This window comes from Colias philodice, chromosome 2 (assembly GCF_061535455.1).
Source record: "Colias philodice isolate Cphi_HAF_F1 chromosome 2, ilColPhil1 Martin Lab GWU primary, whole genome shotgun sequence".
In the NCBI taxonomy this organism is placed as follows: Eukaryota; Metazoa; Arthropoda; class Insecta; order Lepidoptera; family Pieridae; genus Colias; species Colias philodice.
Genome location: NC_143087.1, coordinates 3205641 through 3227849, shown reverse-complemented (window position 1 = coordinate 3227849; position 22209 = coordinate 3205641). Strand labels below are relative to the sequence as shown.

Below are 22209 nucleotides of genomic sequence, written 5' to 3'. Positions count from 1 at the left end.
ATGATATGTCGGTTTCCTCACAATGTTTTTCACCACTGAGCCATCACTGCACTGCACTACAATAAGCAGTTGGTCTGTAGGTGAAACTGATAGATTCCTAAAACAGAATTTAAAATTAAGATAAGTACATTTCATAATCATAAGGAGGCCTGAGCCTTACCTGAGTAGTGGTGAAGTTTACATTTTAAGTACCTATATTGGTATTCAATACTAGATTTGACATGACTCACAGGATTATTATGGTTTAATTGAAAATAATACAGTATGTAGGAAGGAACCTTTTATGCACATAAATATAAATATTACCTCACGAGATAGTTTTACTTACAGATCCGACGGTTATTCGAGTTTATCTTCAATTAATTGCAATACTTCCAAAACCGATTGTTTTGATAAACGAAATCTTGTACTAAAATCAACATCATATGAATTCTTCGAAACAATGACGACGTCTTTATAAATTTTGGGCCGTCGCGGTCGCACTATATAATCCAAATTATACAAATCATCCAACACATCTTCATTTACAAAAATAAAATAGTATGCAGAGTCCATCTTGACAGCAAGAAAACTTCAAATCATTTTTTCTAATCGCTTGTTAAAAATTTAAAGAGCCTCTATGCCACGGGTTAAATATAATGCCGTGTTAAGGAAACTAATCCTCGATTAGGTCATGGTGGGACACTCCCTTACATTGATGTCCCGTTAAAAGAGTTAACAGCGTGTTAAACTAACTAACAGAGCTTGATGAAACTGGGCCTAAGTATAATAAAATGTACGACTAACGAAGTTTTTTAAGACTAGCGCGCCAGAGCGTCGCATTCCCATGGACAATTATAATAATTTAATCATTAGTTATACATATAAATACTATATAATGCGTAATTTCGAACATTCACATACAAAAGGTGGTGATGTAACTCGTTTTTATTGCGGGTAATCCATTTCTATACAATATTACCTGTATCTGTTACTTACAGGTATGTGTAAAGATGTCAGAAGGTATAATGTTTTCTTCACTTGCAGCTGATTACAGCATCAATTTCCTTTAAAAATTGTTGTTTCGACGTGTGTCGTTGTGTGAGACGAATTTAATACATATACGTCATATATTTTTGACATAATGTATGTAAAATACTAAATTATGATTTAAAAAATACTGAAACAAATTTACACGAATTTTTTCAAGTTTTCGGTTTCTATTCTTCATAATCACAGAGATAATAAAATTGACCAACTCCTTTGATATACAATACTTTCCATATGGATTTACAATAATCAGCAGCTTAGTGTCCTAGAAAACGAGAGACGCACACTAAAACATGAACGATTATGCGTAGTTTTAAACCAACACTTGTTCATCCGTGTGCGCACACAATCACATGTAAGTCTTGGGCCAAACCACAGAACATATAAAAGAGGTTAGAATGGCAATAATTCGCCGTTCCCATAAGAACCGGTGTCGCCTGTGGGTGTGGCCAAGTCCACGCAAGTCCGCTTACGCACATATTTGCATTTTCAAATCTAGCCAATCATAGCGCCGCGCGATCACGCGATTTAAAATGGAACGAATCATACGCATGATGATGATGTGAGCAGTGCTCATATCCTTGGCGCGTCTGCCCCGCCTACAATGCCTTTCTAACCTCTTTTATATGTTCTGTGGGCCAAACGACTCACGCGAATAAAAACCATACTGTCAAACGAATAAAGCTCACATTTATTTGCACACTTAATCTAGTCGACCTTAACTACACTGTATATCTTCCTGACGAACCAGAAGCAGGCCATGAAGCCGATGGTGCCGGTGAGGAGGAAGAACAGGAAGACCATGATGAAAGTGTATCCGAAGTATAGAAAAGTGGATACGGCATCTTCTATATTCAGTTTGGTGACAAAGTAGTGGCAGCAGTAGATAAAGAGGTAGCCAGCGGTGGAGCCCGAGCTGAGGAAGGCTCGCCACCACCAGTGGTAGTCCTCCGCGCACAGGTGGAAATAGCAGAGCAGGATGGTCGTCTCCGAGCAAGTGATTACGAGGATCACGAACACGAGGAACAGGAAACCGAACATGTAGTACATCTGTAAAAGTTGTCAATCCAATAATGACTTGTTCACACTCTAATATTCCCAACTTTAAAAATGTAATTGATAACGTGATCGACGTAATTATAAATAGCGGCAAATATCTATAACAATGAAGTGAATAATAAGGTATGTGGCATTACATAAAAATAATGTTATTTAATTAAAAGTTAACAGTCAGTAACTACAGACTTAAAGTAATTATTGTATTGCGAGCGCGAAAGTACCCATGCGTAATCCCCTCCACATTTTTCCCAGCGCAAAAAAGGCGCTGACTCCACGAGCGAGAGAATCGCGACGAGTCCGCCCTTATATCGTCGGATAATCTCCACGAACGAGCGATAATTCCGCCGCGTATCGTCGCGAGTCGTAACGGAATCGCAGCGTTTCCACGGCGACTCGTAACGGTATCGCCACGTTTCCTTGAAGAGAACTACGAGAAGACCAGAGGCAACGCTGAAATGCCGCTGCGTTTGATAGCGCGCCCGCTGCGCGATCGTCGCGAGCGCGCGGCGGGCCCGTTGCTAGTCGCGGCGGGCTAGCGACGATGTAATGACGTTTCGCACGCTCATTGCCACTCGTCGCATCGCGGCGATAATATCGCCGTGTGGAGACGGTTCCATAGAGAGTGTATAGAAATGCGTGGCACGACGATAATATCGCCGCGATTCTCTCGCTCGTGGAGTCAGCGCCTAAAGTTGCGTGCCACTACTTACATATCGATATTATGCTTTCGTACATTTATAATATTTCCAGAACGCAGGTTTTCCCGTCCTGTTCCTCAATATCCTATTAACTGACTTTCGTACTTACAATTATAGACGCACTATGGATTATATGCAATTTAGTGTTATTATACACGCACTATTTATTTATCATAAGCAAATTTACACTATCCCCAACTACAATAATAAACATACCTGACTAGACCACAAAGAGTTGAGGATAAAGAACAGCTGTATGAAGATACATCCAAACGGCAGGACTCCGCCCATAATGATGCCAGGAATTGGTTGCGTGTATAGCGACTGCTCTGGGATTTGTCGCGGTATTTGGTTTGTTCGCACGGGGTGGTCGAGAATCTGCAAATTAAAAATTATAGAAAATGAGAAGAATAAGGTTAAAAAATGTGATTTCAATGGTTGTTTTAAGTTTTTTAAAAAAACTTTAGTTGTAAGTATACATATATTATATCATATTGTCTTAAGTCCTTTTGGGAGATTAATTTAGTTATTGATTGTTGTATGGGATATTTTAATTAATAGCAATATTTAATCAAATACATGTTTGCCTATCAAAAATCTTGTTTTATTTAATTTAAATTACATCTCAATATTACATTATAAAGTCTATCTAAATAAATTACAAAAGTCAGGATATGTTTCGATAATTTTATAATTTAATCAATTTTAAACTTACAAGAAACCGTGTGAAGCCAGAGCGAAATACTAGTATCACATAAACATGACTTACCCGTTTCCTGAATCCAAAGTAAGCACCAATAAACGTGAGCGGCACAGACACGCCGAACCACAGAGCCAACAGAGCCACGAGGGTCGAGAACGGGATCGCGGCTGAGGAGCCCTTGCCCCACAGCACCAGATTCAGGATGAAGAATATCGAGAATACCACCCTGGAAAAAAATATATATTACTAGTGGTCCGCCCCGGCTTCACCCGTGGTACATATTTCGCAATAAAAGGTAGCCTATGTCCTTTCTCGGGTATCAAAATATCTCCATACCAAATTCCATGCAAATTGGTTCAGTAGTTTAAGCGTGATTGAGTAACAGACAGAGTTACTTTCGCATTTATAATATTAGTATGGATTGACCTGAAGTTGTTCAAAAACGCAACTCATTATGTCTACTTTAAACAATAAGTATAAGACATTTGTAGATCCTGTATGTAAAACTATTTTCTAATTCTTCTATTCCGTTAAACTTTGCATTACCTTGGTAATACGTAAGTAAAAGCTGAAGTAAATTTTGTTTTCAAAAACCTTGGAAACATATTCAATTAATAGTTTGATCAACAATCTGGAAAATTTAAAGCTGGAAAAATGAGTACCAGTATTTCTGTATGCAAGGCAGAGGTCCAGTTAGTATTATTATATTATACTAGCTTTCCGCCCGCGGCTTCACCCACTTTGTCTAAAACATAATAAATTATATACTTAAACCTTCCTCTTGAATCGCACTATCTATTAAAAAAAAACCGCATCATAATCCCTTGCGTAGTTTTAAAGATTTAAGCATACATACAGACATAGGCACAGAGAAAGCGACTTTGTTTTATACTTATGTAGTGATTTATACAGATTTTTCACTTAACAAAACTCACCCAGGACACACCATAGACGTAAGCAGAATATTGCTCTTCCAGCGTCTCCCACCAAAGCTCTTATATATCCTCGCGCTGACATAACCAGCAGCTGCACCGAGCAGTACCCACACAACTAACGCACATGTCATGAGAGCTCCACGGTTCGCGGGTGATAGGAACCCGAGGCAAGCGAACGCTAGCGTCACTAGAGTCATACCGAATACCTGGAATAATAAGGAAATTAAAATATTATATACTAGCTTTCCACCCGCGGCTTCACCCGCGTTTTCAAAGAAAAACCGTTCCCGTGGCATTTCCGGGATAAAACCTATCTTATGTCCCGGGGTAAAAAGTAGCCTATGTCCTTCCTCGGGTATCAAAATATCTCTATACCAAATTTCATGCAAATTGGTTCAGTAGTTAAGGCGTGATTGAGTAACAGATAGACAGACAGAGTTACTTTCGCATTTATAATATTATAGTATGGATGATTATATTATGTATTTATTTTATATATTATAAAAATAAAATAAATAAAATTTTATGTATAGATAGTTTCAAACTTTCTATAATATTTTTTATATAGTACTATTGTACCATGATGTCTGAAAGCAGTATTTCCACTGTGGAACAACGACAGCGCTATACAGATCGTCTAGCGCACTCCCTTTCTTACCCTGGAAATATTACTGTTATAAGACATCTTGGTAACTTTTTATGCCGGATCAACCCATGCACATCCGGAGAAAGTGGCTTGATAAAAATAATCATAATTGGGATTCTGGAAATCAATAAAGGTTATATACCTGAGAGCCGGATCCAAGGAACACAGCAAGCAACATACCACGACGCGGAGGTCTGAACACATCACCGTGGACGAGTTTCCAACCGAATTCCTCCTGATTTGGAAAAAAAAACCAATGATAAAAAAGTTTTACTTAATTACAAATAAAAATAAAATACATAGCATGTAGAAATATTTTGGGACAAGTTTGAAGGCAAAATTACAATTTGTTAATAATAATTTTCAATATACCTAGTGTACAGTGTTTATCTGCGAAATTCAAAAACAACGTAAATACGTGATCAGAGAACTTTACCTGCGCATCTTCGCCACATTCCATTTGGTTGTATCTCGCAATATCCTTATGCAATGTTCGCAGCAAAATCATCGCAACCATACCGCTCAAAAATAGTACTATCACAAGTGAATTCAATATAGAAAACCACTGGATGTTCGTCTGCGGCATCGATTCGAGAATGTAATCCCATCGTGAGGACCATTTGATCGTATTGTTCTTGATAAAAGTCACACTGTACGTGTATGCCATGTTGAAGCTTTCGTCTCCTGTGAGCGAGTTAGGAACTTCCAAAGGATTTCGAACTGTACAGTCAGGTTTGAGTATGTCTGGATGGTTGATACTCGCTGGTTTTATCTAGAAAGATTTTAAAAATAACTTTTGTATTTTGAATTAAAAAATATGTTCATTGGATTTCTGCTTAGGAATGTTAGTAAATACAAACAACATGAACATATTTTAGGCAAATTTACTAATGTAAATTGTAATGACTCCCGTGTTATAGATAACAGATAACAGCCATTTTGATTAGTTTTACAGGTATATTAGAATAGGTTTCTATGTAAAAATAGAAGATGTGGGTCACTTTTTGCAGAATAAGAGAATTGAATGTAAGCATAAAATACATTATTTGTGGATAATGTTGTTGGTTGTACATTTGCGTATATTATTGTATACATCTGTTGTTTCGTTTAATGTGTAATTAAATGTTATTTATCCCAAATAAAGAAAAATAAAAATAGTATTGAAAACGGCTGTTGTATGATGCATTTTTTTTCTTACAATACAACAAAATATATAAATTTCAATTAGTTTGAAAGTTGAAACTACATTTTTGGACTAATAATATTGATCTTAAGGTACTTCAATAAATTGTTAATTTCCTAAAATATTGCCAACATTTTAGGTAGGTAATTAACTGATAATGACAATTTTGGCTCATTATAAATTTTGTATACATTCATTGCATCACAATTTTTTGTTGGTTCTTATCAGTGAGGTATTTAAAACAAGTTTCAATAATAATAATGAGAAACAAAAACTAGCTGGTACGAAAAGAAAAATTCGAAAAATATGAAAATCATATTTACAAACTTGAGAGATTGGTGTTAGTTTTTTCACATATTAACTTTTGCTTTTACTATAGAATATGAGATATATTTTTGAAACTCTTAGGAATTATATATAAACTAGATTTCCGCCCGCGGCTTCGCCCGCGTTTTCAAAGGAAAACCCGCATAGTTCCCGTTCCCGTGGGATTTCCGGGATAAAACCTATCCTATGTGTTAATCCAAGTTACCCTCTATATGTGTGCTAAATTTCATTGTAATCGGTTCAGTAGTTTTTACGTGAAAGAGTAACAAACATCCATACATCCATACATCCATACAAACTTTCGCCTTTATAATAGTATTAAGATAAATTTTTCATCAGAAATAGTTTCATTAAATTAAGTTTCATCAATAAATCAACAATTTAAAAAGTTTATATTCATAATAAGAATTCAATACCTTCACAGATATAATCCTGCCGCCATTATCACCAAAACCGACCCCCCACTCTTCCTCCCCCCCACTGTGGTAGGTGATCTCGATGTCCACATGGTTGAACAGGAAGTAGGCACCAACTTGGCTTGGTGATGTATTAACTATTGGAGTGCATGTGTCCTAGAATAGAAGTTTACTTATATTTGAAGATTTTTGGTTAAATGTTCTAAGCTACTTTTATAAAAAATGGTTCTTATAAATGTTTTTTTTTTAAGTTACAATTTCAGCTTACATTTATTTGAAATTAAAGAAACTGGAAGAATTACACAAAATAATTTCAATCAAAAGATAACGGGAAAAAATTCAACTGGTAAAACATTGTGAATAACAATTATAAAAAACTAGCGGTCCGCCCCGGCTTCGCCCGTGGTACATATTTACGTTTTCTCTACATAAAAACCATCCTCGTACTTCAAGGGATATAATAAAAAAAGAATTATCGAAATCGGTTCAGCCGTTCTCGAGTTATGCGCTTACCAACACATTTTGCGATTCATTTTTATATTATAGATATATTATGGAATGTTTTATTTTTTAGAAACCTATTAAAGAACTTACTTAAACTTAACCTACTAAGGGCTGATTTTTCAAATTTCTTTTAATTTGACAGTTTACGTGACATTTTAATTTATAATACTTTATTGGACAGATAAGTTTTATCCAAGCATTGAAAAATCGGCCCTAAATATGATGAATTTATAGTGTGACATAAAATAAATTGTTTTATATAATTCTATATTATTTTTTATTAAAATTTCATACTTGTCAAAGAAAGCTCTTCTGATTGAAATTATTTGTATATAGATAGTAGCAAAGTACTATCTATATAAATATCTTGTTATCAGCATAGTGTTTTATTATTTCATGTTGTTTAAAAAATGTGATAAGTAATTTCATTAATGGAATTTGATAGTATCTCATATTATGTAGAATTCAAACAGGAAAATAGTTAAAAATCTAATTAGAATTACCTATTACCATTTACTAATCAATCAATTATGAACTAATGATTAAAAAATCTACAATATCAGTTATTACACAATACACTTGTTATGTATGTGTTTATTTGTGTTAGATTTTAAATATACTTTAATATCAGTATGTTCAATAAAAGTTTGATAGTGCTTCAAAAAATCTGATATGCTTATTTTTGCATTGCAAAAAGTATGCACTATACACATTACAGTAGTTACATTCATAGCCTATGAAAAAACATCTTTGTCTTATGTAAAGTAAAGTTAAACAAAATGGGAGTACTCACAAAGTTTCTGCGCACTTGACAGCCCATAGGGAAACCAGTACTGCAATAAGACTTCCCACCTTCATTCACCAGATAGCACCAAGTAACAGGCATATTATCAATGATCCAATGGTGTTGGTAATATAGGGCCATTCCCATTTTCAAAAGGTTCAACTTTTTAATCGATTCCGGATCAGAACCTTTGTAACTCCTTGTGCACACAGCCTTACAGGAGACATTTTCTAAAAAGTTGATTTTATATGGACTTGGTCGAATCCTTTCTCCAAACACCACTTGACCAAGGTTCTCCACAGGCGATTGCGTTTCATCGGAGAGACAGAAATCAAAGTGGTGGTATTCAAATGGAATAACTGATTCTTCTGTGTTTAGTCTATTTACGTACAGAGGAATTTCATTCTGCAAAACAGGACATGACATATAAAAATTATTATTAGATACCAAGTAGCGGAATATACCAAACTTTGATAAAAAAAAAAGAAACATTTCTTTTAGTCTTAATTCACCTATCAAGGAAAAATGTAGAGCAAAACTATTCTACATTATTTCTGAATCTAAATACATTATTTGATATTAATTCCCTTAACGGCTCATACATTTTTCATGATGTACATTATTCTTCACTTCGCTGCAACTCATGTAAAATTTTTTGCTCAGCTACTTTCAATATGGTAAAATCCTTTGCCACTAATAATGTGAGTAAAGTGTATCATAGGTTTTAGCGTTAATTTCTATACAAATTAAGTGTTTATTCAACTGCTTGTTTAAGAATAGGGTGGATGTCGTGTTACACGTTTTAGAATTGTAAATGTGGCTGATAGAAAATATTCTAAAATGTCGTCAACATACCTTACAAGATTTTCCACTATCTTCGCCAGCTTTACAATAGTTCACAGGAGCTAGACCGGGTAAATAAAAACCTTGAATAGGTATCAGAAACACTAACACGCATAGCACATAGGGCATAGCCATGGTGAAACACTATTTAGTGATCCTTTTAAAATTGTTAGTAGTAAAAAAGACTATACGTTTTTTTACTAAAACTAATACTATATATAGTTATTGAATCACACCATACACAAAGAAACTCCCGGGTCCTAGCCGGGTATTTGCTTTTCAATACAATTTACAAAAACTCCTGTCTCAGTCGCAATATGATGGAAAACGTCATCAACATACACAACAGATAAAAAATATAGACTATAAAAAATGTTTTCAAGTCATTATTTTCATTGCTAGCAATTATAAGCTATACTAATTAGTATAGGTCTACCAGAATCTGATGGCATATTTATATTTATGAAATAAAAGATTTTCATATGGCAACTTATTTGACAACTATCAAATTGGTTGTCAATTTATTTGTCTTTTTTGCAGTTGATGAATAATTTTTAGGATTTTGTCTAAAAAATCTTCAAAAATGTCGAAAAAGCCGCTGCGATCACAAGCAAGAGGTATTGTTTATAATGTGTATAGAAAAACATTCGATGAAGAAGGGTCAAACACATCACAATTTTCAATTTTGAAGATTTTATTGGTAAATTGGACTTACCCGTTTTGATACTTTAAATTAAAAAATATTATATTTAGGTAACTATAATAGTGTTTGTTGATTAGAATATAATTTTATGAAAACTTATTACAGGAGTTTCCAATACGGCTATTCGTCAAGTCCAAGCTGTCCAAGTCAATTTTATAATGTGTGAATCTGTTAATACTTACGAAAATAAACATAGTTTTATTTTATTTTTATTTTATTTTATAAATGATTATAAGCAGTCTAGTTTTGATTTACATTATCATTATATCGATATTTTCACATGGCATACTGATAATGAATATACAAATATAGGTATGTGTGTATAATAATATGTATTATCTGTATAAAAGTAGGTACTTAATATGTATATTATACATGTAAGTATGTACCTGCATAATATTAAGTGGATATCTCATTATTAAGTATAGTATTGTCCACTTATGTAATGTGACTAATGATATTGAGGACAAAATAAAAAATAAGCAGTATCAAGATCGTTCAGTCCATTTTCCCTAGGGTTGCACACTCTAAATTTTGATTTCCCTAATTGCCATCAGATTCTGGTTTACCTATAATCCATACTAATACTAATATTTGTATCTTAATTTGTATACGTAGTATATTATTATTAGTCTGTGCTAATATTATAAATGCGAAAGTAACTCTGTCTGTTACTCAATCACGCCCACAGATCTATCTTGTGCTAGATCTGTGATCACGCCTAAACTACTGAACCAATTTTCATGAAATATGGTATGGAGATATTTTGATACCCGAGAAAGGACATAGGCTACTTTTTATCCCGGGAAAATGACGCAATCCCGGAAATCCCACGGGAACGGGAACTATGCTGGTTTTTCTTTGACTGTGCGGGCGAAGCCGCGGGCGGAAATCTAGTTACATACTAATATTTTAAAGAGGAAACCTTTGCATTTTTGTATGTTTGTATTTAATAGGCTCAAAAAGTACTGGACCGATTTAAAAAATTTCTTTTACCTTTACTTAGAGGGATTTTTCCGAATCCGTATAGGCTATATTTTATCCCGGAAAACGTACCTAAATATGTACCACAAGCGAAGCCGGGGCGGACCGCTAGTAATTTATATTACATGTAATTACTAGGCTTGCTAGTTTATAGAATAGTCGTACCTACTACTTAAAAATTAAATAAAAATAAAATACTACTTAAATTCATTCGGGATAATCTAGAAATAGTAATTTGTATGGCGCCCGGTAAACTTCCTGGCCAAAAAGTAGTTGTATAGCGTACACGTAGCGTATAGGTACGTAACTACATTTAATATTCTTTTACAGAGAAAATAATTTTTCTTTTTCTTTAATTGAATATACTCCAAAGACCAAAAGTATGACTGATTTTAATTTTTTAGCTAGTACAAATCTACGTTTAATAATGAAGTACATGAGATAGGCTAAATTTTATTTCCCTTTTATTTTGAGTGCCCGGGCTGACTCAGAAAACGTAGATATTTTCTATACATCCAGATGTAGGTATCGATTTCGTCATGTATATTTTGGTATTATGTCTAGTTATAGGAAACCATTTAAATATTCCATTGTATTGTTTTATTGTGTGTAGATAATTGTTAATGGAATTCGTGTAGGTATTATGACTTAATTTTAGACATATTTTACTCAGACCTCAGACCAATAAAGAAGTAGGTAGTCTACGTATAAATTAAAAAAAAAACTTATGGGGTGTGGTTGGGTGTGAGCACGGTGTGAGGGTGTACCTATATTAATAATAGTCAATTTTTATAGATTATTTTATTTTTTAAATGATAAATATATAATTAAAAATAATTATTTATTTACATAATCCTAAATCAAATCTATGTAATAGGAATGTTTTGATTATTTTCAGGATCACGGCGACTTGCAATAAATTAGTTTTAAGTGATTGCATTAGTTGAGTGGAAGTTGATGAGTTCTCGATGAGTTTTTTTCTATATCCACTAATGAGCCTGTATCTTCGTATAATGATATACCGCGAGCAAAGGCTGATATAAGGCCGAGTGCAGCCGCTGGCTTGTCAGCCGGCACCATGTGACCGGCTCCACGAATCATCACCTCAGTGAGGTTTCCCGCTATTTTATAATATCTGTGAATTAAAAAAAATGCTTTGAAAAAAAAAACTATGATTTTATTATAGATTTTACTTTGTCACTATTGATTATAGAAAACTGTGATAGAAAATCGATATTGACTGTGCAGTTCTGCAGCACGTACCTATTTAATTTTCACCAATTACATAAAAAGGATAATATTATGACGCATCACGCTTGCATTGATGATTGAACGTATTTTACGCACACAAGCATTTATAAAAGTGAAAAGGCTATTCCGATGCAGCGATTAGTCACCTTATTGAGTAATGACTCAATTCAATACCTACATATAATTTATAGTAGTATAATCTGTGTTAATAATAATTAATATGTCAAATTACGGATTACCCAGCTAGTTGTCCGTCGTGGAACCAAGGTCTTCGGTGCGTAACACGAAACTCAGAAGTACCACTGAATGTTAAGGAATCGTACGTGTTTACTGATGGATGGTAAGCCACAATGATGTCCAAGTGGCCGCTGGAAAATAGATTATTTTGAAGTGAGTGAGACTAATAAACAGATTATTAGATATTATTAAAAAATTATGACATAAGAACCGAATATGTCATAATTTAAATAAAAAAAAAATAAGAACGTGTTCTTTTTAACGTGATAAGTAACGTTTTTAAAATCGTTTGTCGGGTGACATGTTCAGAAACTTGTGTCACACCAAAACCTCACGAGCGCGATCGCAGGTATAACGAGAGAGAGACGGACCGATCTCCCGTCTCATCTCAAGCGCTGCCACCAATAAGACGTTATCACGTAAACATCTCGATCGTAAACCTACTTTACAAACAACCAATTTTTTAAATCGGTGGTTATATCACCGTGTTATATCTACTACCATTAGACCATCATATCAGAGAGCAACATCATTATATATATTTAGTTTTATATAATTAAATGCAAATAAATATCGGAAAAATAAAAAGAAATGAAAGCGATCATGAGGCAGGATAAAGACTCGCATCTTTTCGCCCTATACTATATGGCTACGCAGGCTACGCCTGACCGCTCAGCCACCTATGATCCCTCAAATTTTAAATAAAAATAAAGGAATCTTATATTATGCGGCTTATCAATTTGTGTATCTATCGTACAGCATACTTATACTTACTTATAGAGCATGACCTTGTAGTTTTCAAGTAATTCTTCTAGCCAAGGTTTCGCGCTGCCCATGAAATCTGGCACCAGTTTTCTATACACAACACCTATTGAAGTGAAGTTGGTGTTGCCAACATGTAACGCACGTCTGACGTCATCTCTTTCTATATATTCCAAATATGAGCCATCTAAACTGATCGAGTCTTGAAGATAATTGTATAGGTTGTTCAGCTTTGATTCCGAGAGGAAGAGTTGCAGTAAATAGTTGTAGTACTGAAACAATTGATTAAAACAAATATAACTAATTCCCCCTTTTCACCAATCAACAGTGTTTTGTTTGTTTTGTGACAGGATCAAGTAAGGATATATTTACTTAATGCAGGGAAAAAAATGTGTGTGTGTCCAAGTGTACACACGAAGTGAAACTTTTTTATGACCTTATTTTTCAAAAAATAATTTACTCTAAGCAACTTTACAGAAATACGTCAAATCACGCGTGGTAGGGATAAGAAAAAGATGGCGCGTAACGGAAAAATGTCACGCGTAACGAAAAAATGTTACTTACACTAATTTTTTTTCCAACCCTGATAAAGAAGTTTCACTTCAAAAATAATAAAGGAATCAATCAAATTATGATGTGGGAAATGAAGGATTTAATCACTTACCGCATAGGCCTTCAACATTTCGCCGTTGTTTATAAATTGCGTTACGGCTGTTTCTATTTGGTTCATGAAGTTTGCAACTTTGTCGTCGACTAGACCTGTCTCTCTGACGAAATGACTGTATCTCTGCAGAGTGAGTGGGTCGATAAAGCCATTTCCTATTGCAAGACCCTGGAAGAGAATAACTAATTTACTAGAGAGATAAGGAAATTAGAATATTTGAGAATAGGTAAACAATATTGCGATTAATGTTTATAAAGCTTATTTCAAAATTCTTTATTATTTTTCAAGCTACATACATCTGGATTTAACGGGCATTATTATGTACATATTCCTATAAACCTTTAGTTTGACACTCTTTACATACTTAAGATGCTTTTTTTGGAGATCCCGACTTAAAATAAAATTAGCAAAGTTAACATCACTTTGCATCAGTCGTATTTTATGTCATATTGGGATCAAACAATTTATATCAAAATAGTTAGTATGTAGTTATCTAGTATAAATTTTGTTTAATACCTGTAAATTAATTGATGGATCCTCCTGTCTATGCCACAAAATTTGGATCGCAAGTGACGGAATGTGTTTACCGGCGTATGATTCCCCGGTTATCGTAAGAGGAGCCTTTCGAAGCTCCGGGAATAACGTCAAAAACTGTTGGACAGCTGTGTACAGATTTTCACCGATCTAAAAAATATAAATAGAGATTTTAGAAATTGTCAAGAGTTTGTGTATATTTTTTTAATTTTTACCCAGGATACCTACGATGTAATGTTTTTGCCAGAACAACGTTTTTACACACGGTAAAACATAGCATACCAATCAGGACCAACCAACCGAATTAGGGCACATAAAATACTAAGTTCATTAAAACTCAGTTCAGCTGTTTCAGATCAAATACGAACATAATCTTATACAATTATAAATGTAGATAATTAATATGGATAAAATATTTACCGTTGTTTGATTTGTAGCATAGCCCCTGTCGTCATCAGTGAAACTGAAACCAGTTCCGACTGGATTATCGATAAATAGCAGAGAGTGGTTCTTGCCCCAGGAGTACTTTACCTCTGTAGATTGACGATAAAAATTTTAGAAATACACCATTATAAAGTTCAGGAAATTGTAGGTCTACATCTGTTCGTGCGATTGTTAACTTTATCTAAGAAAATAAATTATTTATATTAATATTTCATGCTGTATTTAAAAACATTGTACCTTCTATACGGAAATCATCAGTGACAGATAGAGGTCCGATCTCCGTGAATAGTCCATACAAGGAAGATGCTCCAGGCCCTCCTTGAAGCCAAATGAGCCAAGGCGTCTCTTCAACTGGGGGACCCATTACGGGGAAGTACCAGAAAAATAAGTTTGCATTGTATTCCTTATTTACCTGAAATAAAATTCATATCAAGTTAAAACAAATTTTAAAGTTTTGCACAAAAAAGATGCATGGATAATACAGAATAACATGCTAGCGTTAGGCTTAGAATTTTATGTAATTTTTTAGGTTCTAAAATAAATAAGTAGTTATAGTTACCTGAAACATCTGCGTTAATAAAAATACGAAATATAAAAAAAACTACGGGATAAATATAAATAATCAGGATCAAATCTCACATAATAATTAATATTGTGAGTACTTACAGTTAAATATCCAGCGTAGCTTTCCATATCAGGTAAAATATATTCAGACTCTACCCGAGCGGCATTTCTTGCCTCTTCCAGTTTATTTGCCTCAATCATTGGCGTTAAGAGGAGGGGTTCTCCTGCGTCGTGGGTAGCTTTTCCCCGGCCAGACCGATATGTTTCTTCCATGAAAGTCAGTATGGGCTCTGGCGCTTCTCCGGGAGGCAAGTCGGGTAACGAGTAGGGATCTAAACATATTATTGTATGTGTGTATCTGAAAAAAAATTATCATTCTAATGATTACATAGTAGAGAAATCTAATTTCAAGTGTGTGTGTTGAAAATCGTAGATAATTTTTGCCCTGTTTAATATGCTCATATGAGTCATGATGTACCTAGGTAATAATTATCGGAATATAATTTATGTCAACATTGCTTTTATTTACTACGGCATTTACCTAATAGGTAGTTTATTTTATTTTGTGCTACGATAGCTGTTTTTTTTCATATTATAGACACGAATGCTTTTTAAAGTTTGCTGCATGCAAATTGGTTAAAATAGGTCATACATGAGAAATTTGACATGGTGGAAGTAGAATATGTAGAAAACCGACGTCTAAGTTTTTAAATAATATATCTACCTAGCCTATAAATACGAGGAGTTTTTCGAAAATTAAAAACATATGAACGCATAGTAAAAAAACATACTTGGGAAAAGCAAGCCCTGATTAGACCAAGATAATTTTTTAATGAATTTACCGTATTTATCTTTAATTTAAACATTTGAATTTAAAATAATACCTATATCATCAAAAATTTATAATAAAGCTCATGGATTCTTAAAGTAAGGAATATAATATCTATAACTAAACGTAGACTTCCTAATATGATGAAACGTCTAGGATCGAAAGGCTTTGTCCTAGAATGAAGATAGGCTCTCGATGGCGCCATACCACGATATTCCCACGCTCTCAAACTAGATGTACCGGTTAATGTTAGGGTAAAAACAAATACTCCGATAGTAGAAATGATTCTAAAATCTTTGTTTATATTACAACAATAAAATTGTGTTATAAGATAATTTTGAAATTATAAAATAGCAGATTTTGTATTATTTATTTCAATTTTAGCGTACGTACACAACAAAAATACATCATCATTTTCAAATACATCATCATTTTCATCATTTTGAATCAATATAACGTATTTATCTAGTTTTAGGATATTTTCTAAAACTCGATTAATTAGGGGTTAAAAAAATTGTTTAAATTATGTAATACCTTAAAACTATAACAATTACATAGATGTAATATAAATTCCGAAACGACTTTATGTAGAGGCTCTATAAAAGATAAATTCTTAATTAATGTTTTAATATTATTTGTGTGATGAACATAGATGTTTGCTCTGAGTCTGGGTGTTAATTATCCAATATTTAAAATTATATAATATGTATGTTTATCAGCCATCTGGCTTCCATAACACAAGCGAAAGCTTATATGGGATCAGATCGTGCCGTGTGTGAAAATTGTCCCGAAATATTTATTTATTTATTTTATTTAATATTTTTGCCAAATTATTAAACATTTTCAATCCGACTGGGAACAATAACTTCAAATGGTTATAAATTAAATTCTATTAAATTTTGAAATACAACCTTCTAGATACACATTTTAGTCACATAATGTACGTGAAAAATCTAAAAATTTCAATCGTAAATCATAAGTAATATTTATGGCCTTTGTAATTTTTTTCTGGTTTTCTAATTAAAGCATTCATAGAAAAGTGTAAACAACATTAACTTAGGCTCTCAAGGTATGTAACGTATTTATTTTCGATATAATTTATTTCAATCTATTTTTATCCTGCTATTTCAGTTATAGAAATATGATTGTTTACAATATAATTAGACACATAATACAAAAATTCCATTATTATGATGTTTATCTTTATAACTTGATATAGCAATATCCAAAAATAAAAGATTTTCAACTATCTGAAAATATTTTCGCGCCAAAAGCACTTAACTCCGTGATCCGTCACTATGGTAACCAAAACCACGATACTCACGTGAGAAAGATGAGCCATTTGAACATGGTAAACATTTTGAACTTTCGATTGGCACTCCGTAACTTTAGTATTTACTAATCTGTGACTCGCTCTCGTGGTCTGTTCACACTGATGGGTCCGTGGTCTAGTGTCCCTGGCCCACCGCGGAATGGGCCGTAGTACTAGCGGCAGGAATCTTGTATACCCCGCCGTTTCTCGTTTGTACTTGCGCCTTGAACTTGGATTTATCTCGATCGTTTGTACAGGGTGCTCCGATATTTTTTTTTATAGATATAATTTTGTTTATAAAGTTTTTTAATGCTTTATTTATTTTTTAAGATACATTTAATTTACCTTATTTACGGATGCTTTATGGATTTTTTTAAAACCATCTTGTTAAAAACTTAATTTTTTACCACATATTTAAATGAAAATTCTATTAAAATGCTTGATGTATTACAAAATATTTAGAACAAGAAAGTAACATATTAAAAAAATATAATGGGGTGAATCATTATTTAATCTAAAATTATCAATTACCTATCCAACTGTTAATTTTTTTACAGCCTTCATCAAATTATACATAACTGAAACCAAGATGCTCTAGACGTCTAGAGTCTAGGCTGCATGATGCTCTTATATGCTCTTGTCTTATTATAGATGCTCTACTTCTAGGCACTAGAGTTTGATTTTGTTTTAATTAATGAATTGTATGCCGTTAATGTGAAAAGTGTAAAGATTCTTAAAATTAAAATCGATGATTCGCAAAATGGAATAAGTATAAGGATGTGTCAGCTTTTTATAGTCTTCAGTTTAATCATACATATACAAGAAAAAATTTAATACATGACAACTATTAATTAAAAATACTAATGAGTTAAAAGTGTAACACGCTGTATGTGATGCGCGAACAGGTATAGGGTACCAATGACCTGTTTAGCATGAACGCGCTCCCACGCTCCCGGCTCCCGACATTCGCGCTTACGATAGATTCTTGCACGCTTTTAATGTGATTTGCTCTATATTTAGGATGTTGATAGTAAAACAAACATCGATATGCGTTACATTTGCTACGTGATACGCATCTCCTACAACCTAATGAAGTGACCGTACAAAAGCTCCTAGATAATATTTCCCACGGTCGTCGGTTTTTTCTGACCGTGTGTTTTACATTTAAATTAACGTTCCGAGTTATCGGTGCGTCTTTTAAGATATCTCAGATAGGCTGTGAAAAGGGTCCGAGGCTCCGTATTGAATATAAATCAGTTTCAAGGATGTTGTGTTTTTTATTTAATTATACGAGTAGTAAGAATGGGCTAGTGCTTTATTGTTATGCATATTGGAAGGTTTATGTGATACATTCGGAGAATATAAGTATATTTAATTACATTTTTTATGGTACGAACATGGTGGGTATTTATAACTTCAATTTAATTTAACAGTAAAATATCAACCCCGGAATTTTGATTAGAAATTTTATTTTACCCGATTAATAATTCAAACAGGCTGACAATAAAAAAATATCAAAAATGTGATGTATCAGTTACAATTTCAGAATTACATAATTGATCTAACCTTGTTCATAAACACCTTACAATGGGGTCCCTTTTTTATTCGGCGTTCTTATCATGTTTAATTAAGATTCGACGTCCGAAGACGCAATTACAGAAAATTAATGTGAATTTTTTAGGTTTTGATCCTATGATTCATTTATCACAACTTTAAACTACTGAAAGAAATAATTGTGTGATAGCTGCAGTCTAGCAAAATTGCGTTTTCAACAAGTTATTTGACAATTTTTTCCCGGCTAATGAAATGATAAACTGAATTCTTTTTTCTTGTTTATCAATTAGTGTTATATACGCAATGCGCGTGAATTTTTTCACATTTATAAAGTTACTTTATGTTACCTTAATCAGGCCTTCAAGATAAGTCTCTTTCCCCCAAAATCATTTCGAGCTAAGTTTGTGCACTCACTACGTTGCAACCGATTACAATTTACACAATCTGATCAGCGCATTATTATCCTTATATAGTCGTTATTAAAAACTGCTGAATACAATTGCCGAAAAACTTATGATTTTCTTAATTAGAGCGTTATAAATTCATTAAATTTCCCATTTTTTGCCTTACAAAATCGATTGATAAATACTGCTAAAAGTTATTTTTTCCATTAATTTATTCGAGTTGGTTGAAGACCAATGAGTATTAATCCTTTAAAAAATTTTTTTTTTGAATTTTGATTATTCTTTAAATATTAAAAAAATATTTAAAATAATAAGGAAAAATCCTAGCGAATTTCTTTAGTCGCGCTCCTTGGGCCGGAGCGTTCTGACGTGTGCTCTACGCTCGATTTTCCTTCATACCGAAGTGAAAGTTGCTCTACTTCATTAAATTTAATATTTTTATTAATTGATTATTTTTATCTTAGTTTTGTGCAAATATTCGTATTTTTAAACATTTGATTTCGATATGGAAAATAAACGAAAAAAATACGCGTGTAACTACTAGAAAAAAAATTATCTTCGAACATAAAGTTAATGAAACCAAATAGATTGCAAAGGTGATTGGCAACAATTTCTTTATTTTACGGGGTGTCAGTAAAGGGATGTATATTTCTTTAAAACTAAAGTAAGCTCATAAATTTTCTTATAATATAATTTTTTTGAAGTTCCAAAAATGTTTATTTTTCGTTTGAGAAATACGAAATATAATATAAACTTGTATTGAGAACTTGAACTCCCCAAGTTCATCCGGGGAAATCCCCATACGGGGAAAATGATTTGTTTACTCCAAAATTGATCCGAGGTGTTTTAATTTTTTCTTCTAGTCATTTTCAACGTAGCGGCATGTTGTTTGATTATTAATTTTGTAACTTAAATACAGGATGTTGGTTTTATATTCTGATCTTACAGACGCGCTGACAAATTTAGTCCACCATTTCTAGTTTAGTCTACCAACTCTAAGTACCAATATTAAAACGAATGGATTATCATCACATCATCAAAATTCAGTGGGGTTGAGAACTAAACAAACAGAAGTAACAGAGACGCGAAGAATAAAAAAAGAGGACGAAAACGATAATTCGTTGATGCTTTCCCTTTTCGACGTATTGTTAGGGTACATCACCAATCTGCAAAAAACAAAACTGATGATTCCCAATTGCTGATTAAAAATGAAAAACAAATAATCGACAACAGTGGTGAAAATTTGCTGATCACAATGAAACATCCTTCAGTGGTAGCAGATTTACTCATTTAAAATGTATCGGTGAACAGCGTAAAGGAGAGGAGGACAGGAAAACATTATGAATGTGGATGGTGGATTGTATACAGGGTGTAATCGATAAGTATGTGCAGACGATTATGACGTTATTATTGCAGGTATCAAAAAACTTAAAACTGATATCGAAATTACTTTACCTAATGAGCAAAATGACAATAATAACTTTTTAAAAGTATAACGAGAAATATCTAAAAAATTTACTTTATACACTCCCATATCAAAAAGGGAAAATGGGACTAGTAGAAGTTAAATGTCTAATTCCGGCAAAACACATGAATGCGGAAGATGCGGTTAAAAAAAAATTAATATTTGAAATACAATGCAAAAAATAACACTTTTGTCATAGATAAGAATCATGACTATTTTTTCCAAATTCAGGGACAACTAAACGTTGCAGAAGCAGAAGTCTGCTTATTTGCTGTTTGGACTGGAGTGAATCATTCGTTAAAAATAGAATATATAAAATAGAATATATAAAAAAGTATGTAACGTTTAGGCAAAATAAAATGATGGACCATTATTGGATTTTATATAAATTGCCTACTGTCAGAATTGATTGATTCGAGACTTCAGCATTCGATGCCCATCAAGGACCCATCCTATATCATTCAAGCGATTGAAAAAAAAGAGATAAATCCAGTGCAACCGATAAAGCATCAGAATGCTAGCAAAAGATTTATTAGGTTTATCAATATAAATCTATATATTATACATAATATAATAAATCTGTAGAAGACACGAAGACTGACATCCGCGCGGACGGAGTCGCGGGCGGAAGCTAGTCAGAAATAAATATGTTTTGTTTTCATTTGCGTATTTTTCTATTTTATAATTTTTTAACACAAACATTACATTTTTTTATTAAATACAAAATTTGTTTATCCGTTTTATTAGTTAAACTGAACAACTTTCACTAAGAAACTTAGGTCGAAAAAAATGTATAGAGTTATGCATTTTGTATGGAAAGCTTATTTTTGAAGTGAAACTTCTTTATCGGGGGTGGACAAAAATTTTGTGAGACATTTTTTGCGTTACGCCGCGCGCGTTACATTTTTTGCGTTACGCCGCGCGCGTTACATTTTTTGCGTTACGCCGCGCGCGTTACATTTTTGCGTTACGCCGTACTCGTGACATTTTTTTTCTTATCCCTACCACGCGTGATTCGACGTATACTTTCTCCAGCGGAGTAGGGATATCGTATCGTTTTAACTTTTAACGTACGTCCTACCACTTTACTTGACCGTTTTCTATTGCACTCGTATTTATTTCCAACGCTCTATGGTGACGTGATAATATTATATTAAAGTGATCAGCACAATCAAAGTGTTTATTTTAATTATTCTAATTCCAGTGAATTTAAAAAAAAAGTAAGTAATTACATATCTTTTTCTAATACTTAGGTGTAATTATGGTATTTATTTTTCTAAGTTATTTAAAATTAACCTCACTTTTTGATTGTATTTTTCAATTTTTTCAATTTTATTATAATAGACTACAAGTCCGCATAGGACAAAAATATGGG

General features: G+C 33.2%; 2 protein-coding genes across 2 annotated transcripts; both read right to left on the bottom strand.

The window, feature by feature from the left end:
- Positions 1–1699: 1699 nt before the first annotated feature.
- TM9SF2 (transmembrane 9 superfamily protein member 2) lies at positions 1700–9455 on the bottom strand. The gene is made up of 9 exons (XM_089701985.1): positions 9140–9455; positions 8294–8689; positions 6997–7152; positions 5507–5842; positions 5213–5305; positions 4425–4630; positions 3556–3715; positions 3003–3164; positions 1700–2079 (listed from the first exon to the last, which is right to left on the bottom strand). The coding sequence occupies exons 1-9, from the start codon at positions 9260–9262 to the stop codon at positions 1738–1740; spliced, it is 1974 nt and encodes a 657-aa protein (XP_089558111.1). The 5' UTR covers positions 9263–9455; the 3' UTR covers positions 1700–1737.
- A 2145-nt stretch (positions 9456–11600) lies between these two features.
- Positions 11601–17608, bottom strand: LOC149490244 (venom serine carboxypeptidase-like). The gene is made up of 9 exons (XM_089701561.1): positions 17424–17608; positions 15373–15628; positions 14944–15118; positions 14683–14795; positions 14245–14412; positions 13729–13896; positions 13077–13336; positions 12305–12433; positions 11601–11949 (listed from the first exon to the last, which is right to left on the bottom strand). Exons 1-9 carry the CDS (start codon positions 17456–17458, stop codon positions 11754–11756), a joined length of 1500 nt encoding a protein of 499 aa, XP_089557687.1. The 5' UTR covers positions 17459–17608; the 3' UTR covers positions 11601–11753.
- Between the last annotated feature and the right edge of the window lie 4601 nt (positions 17609–22209).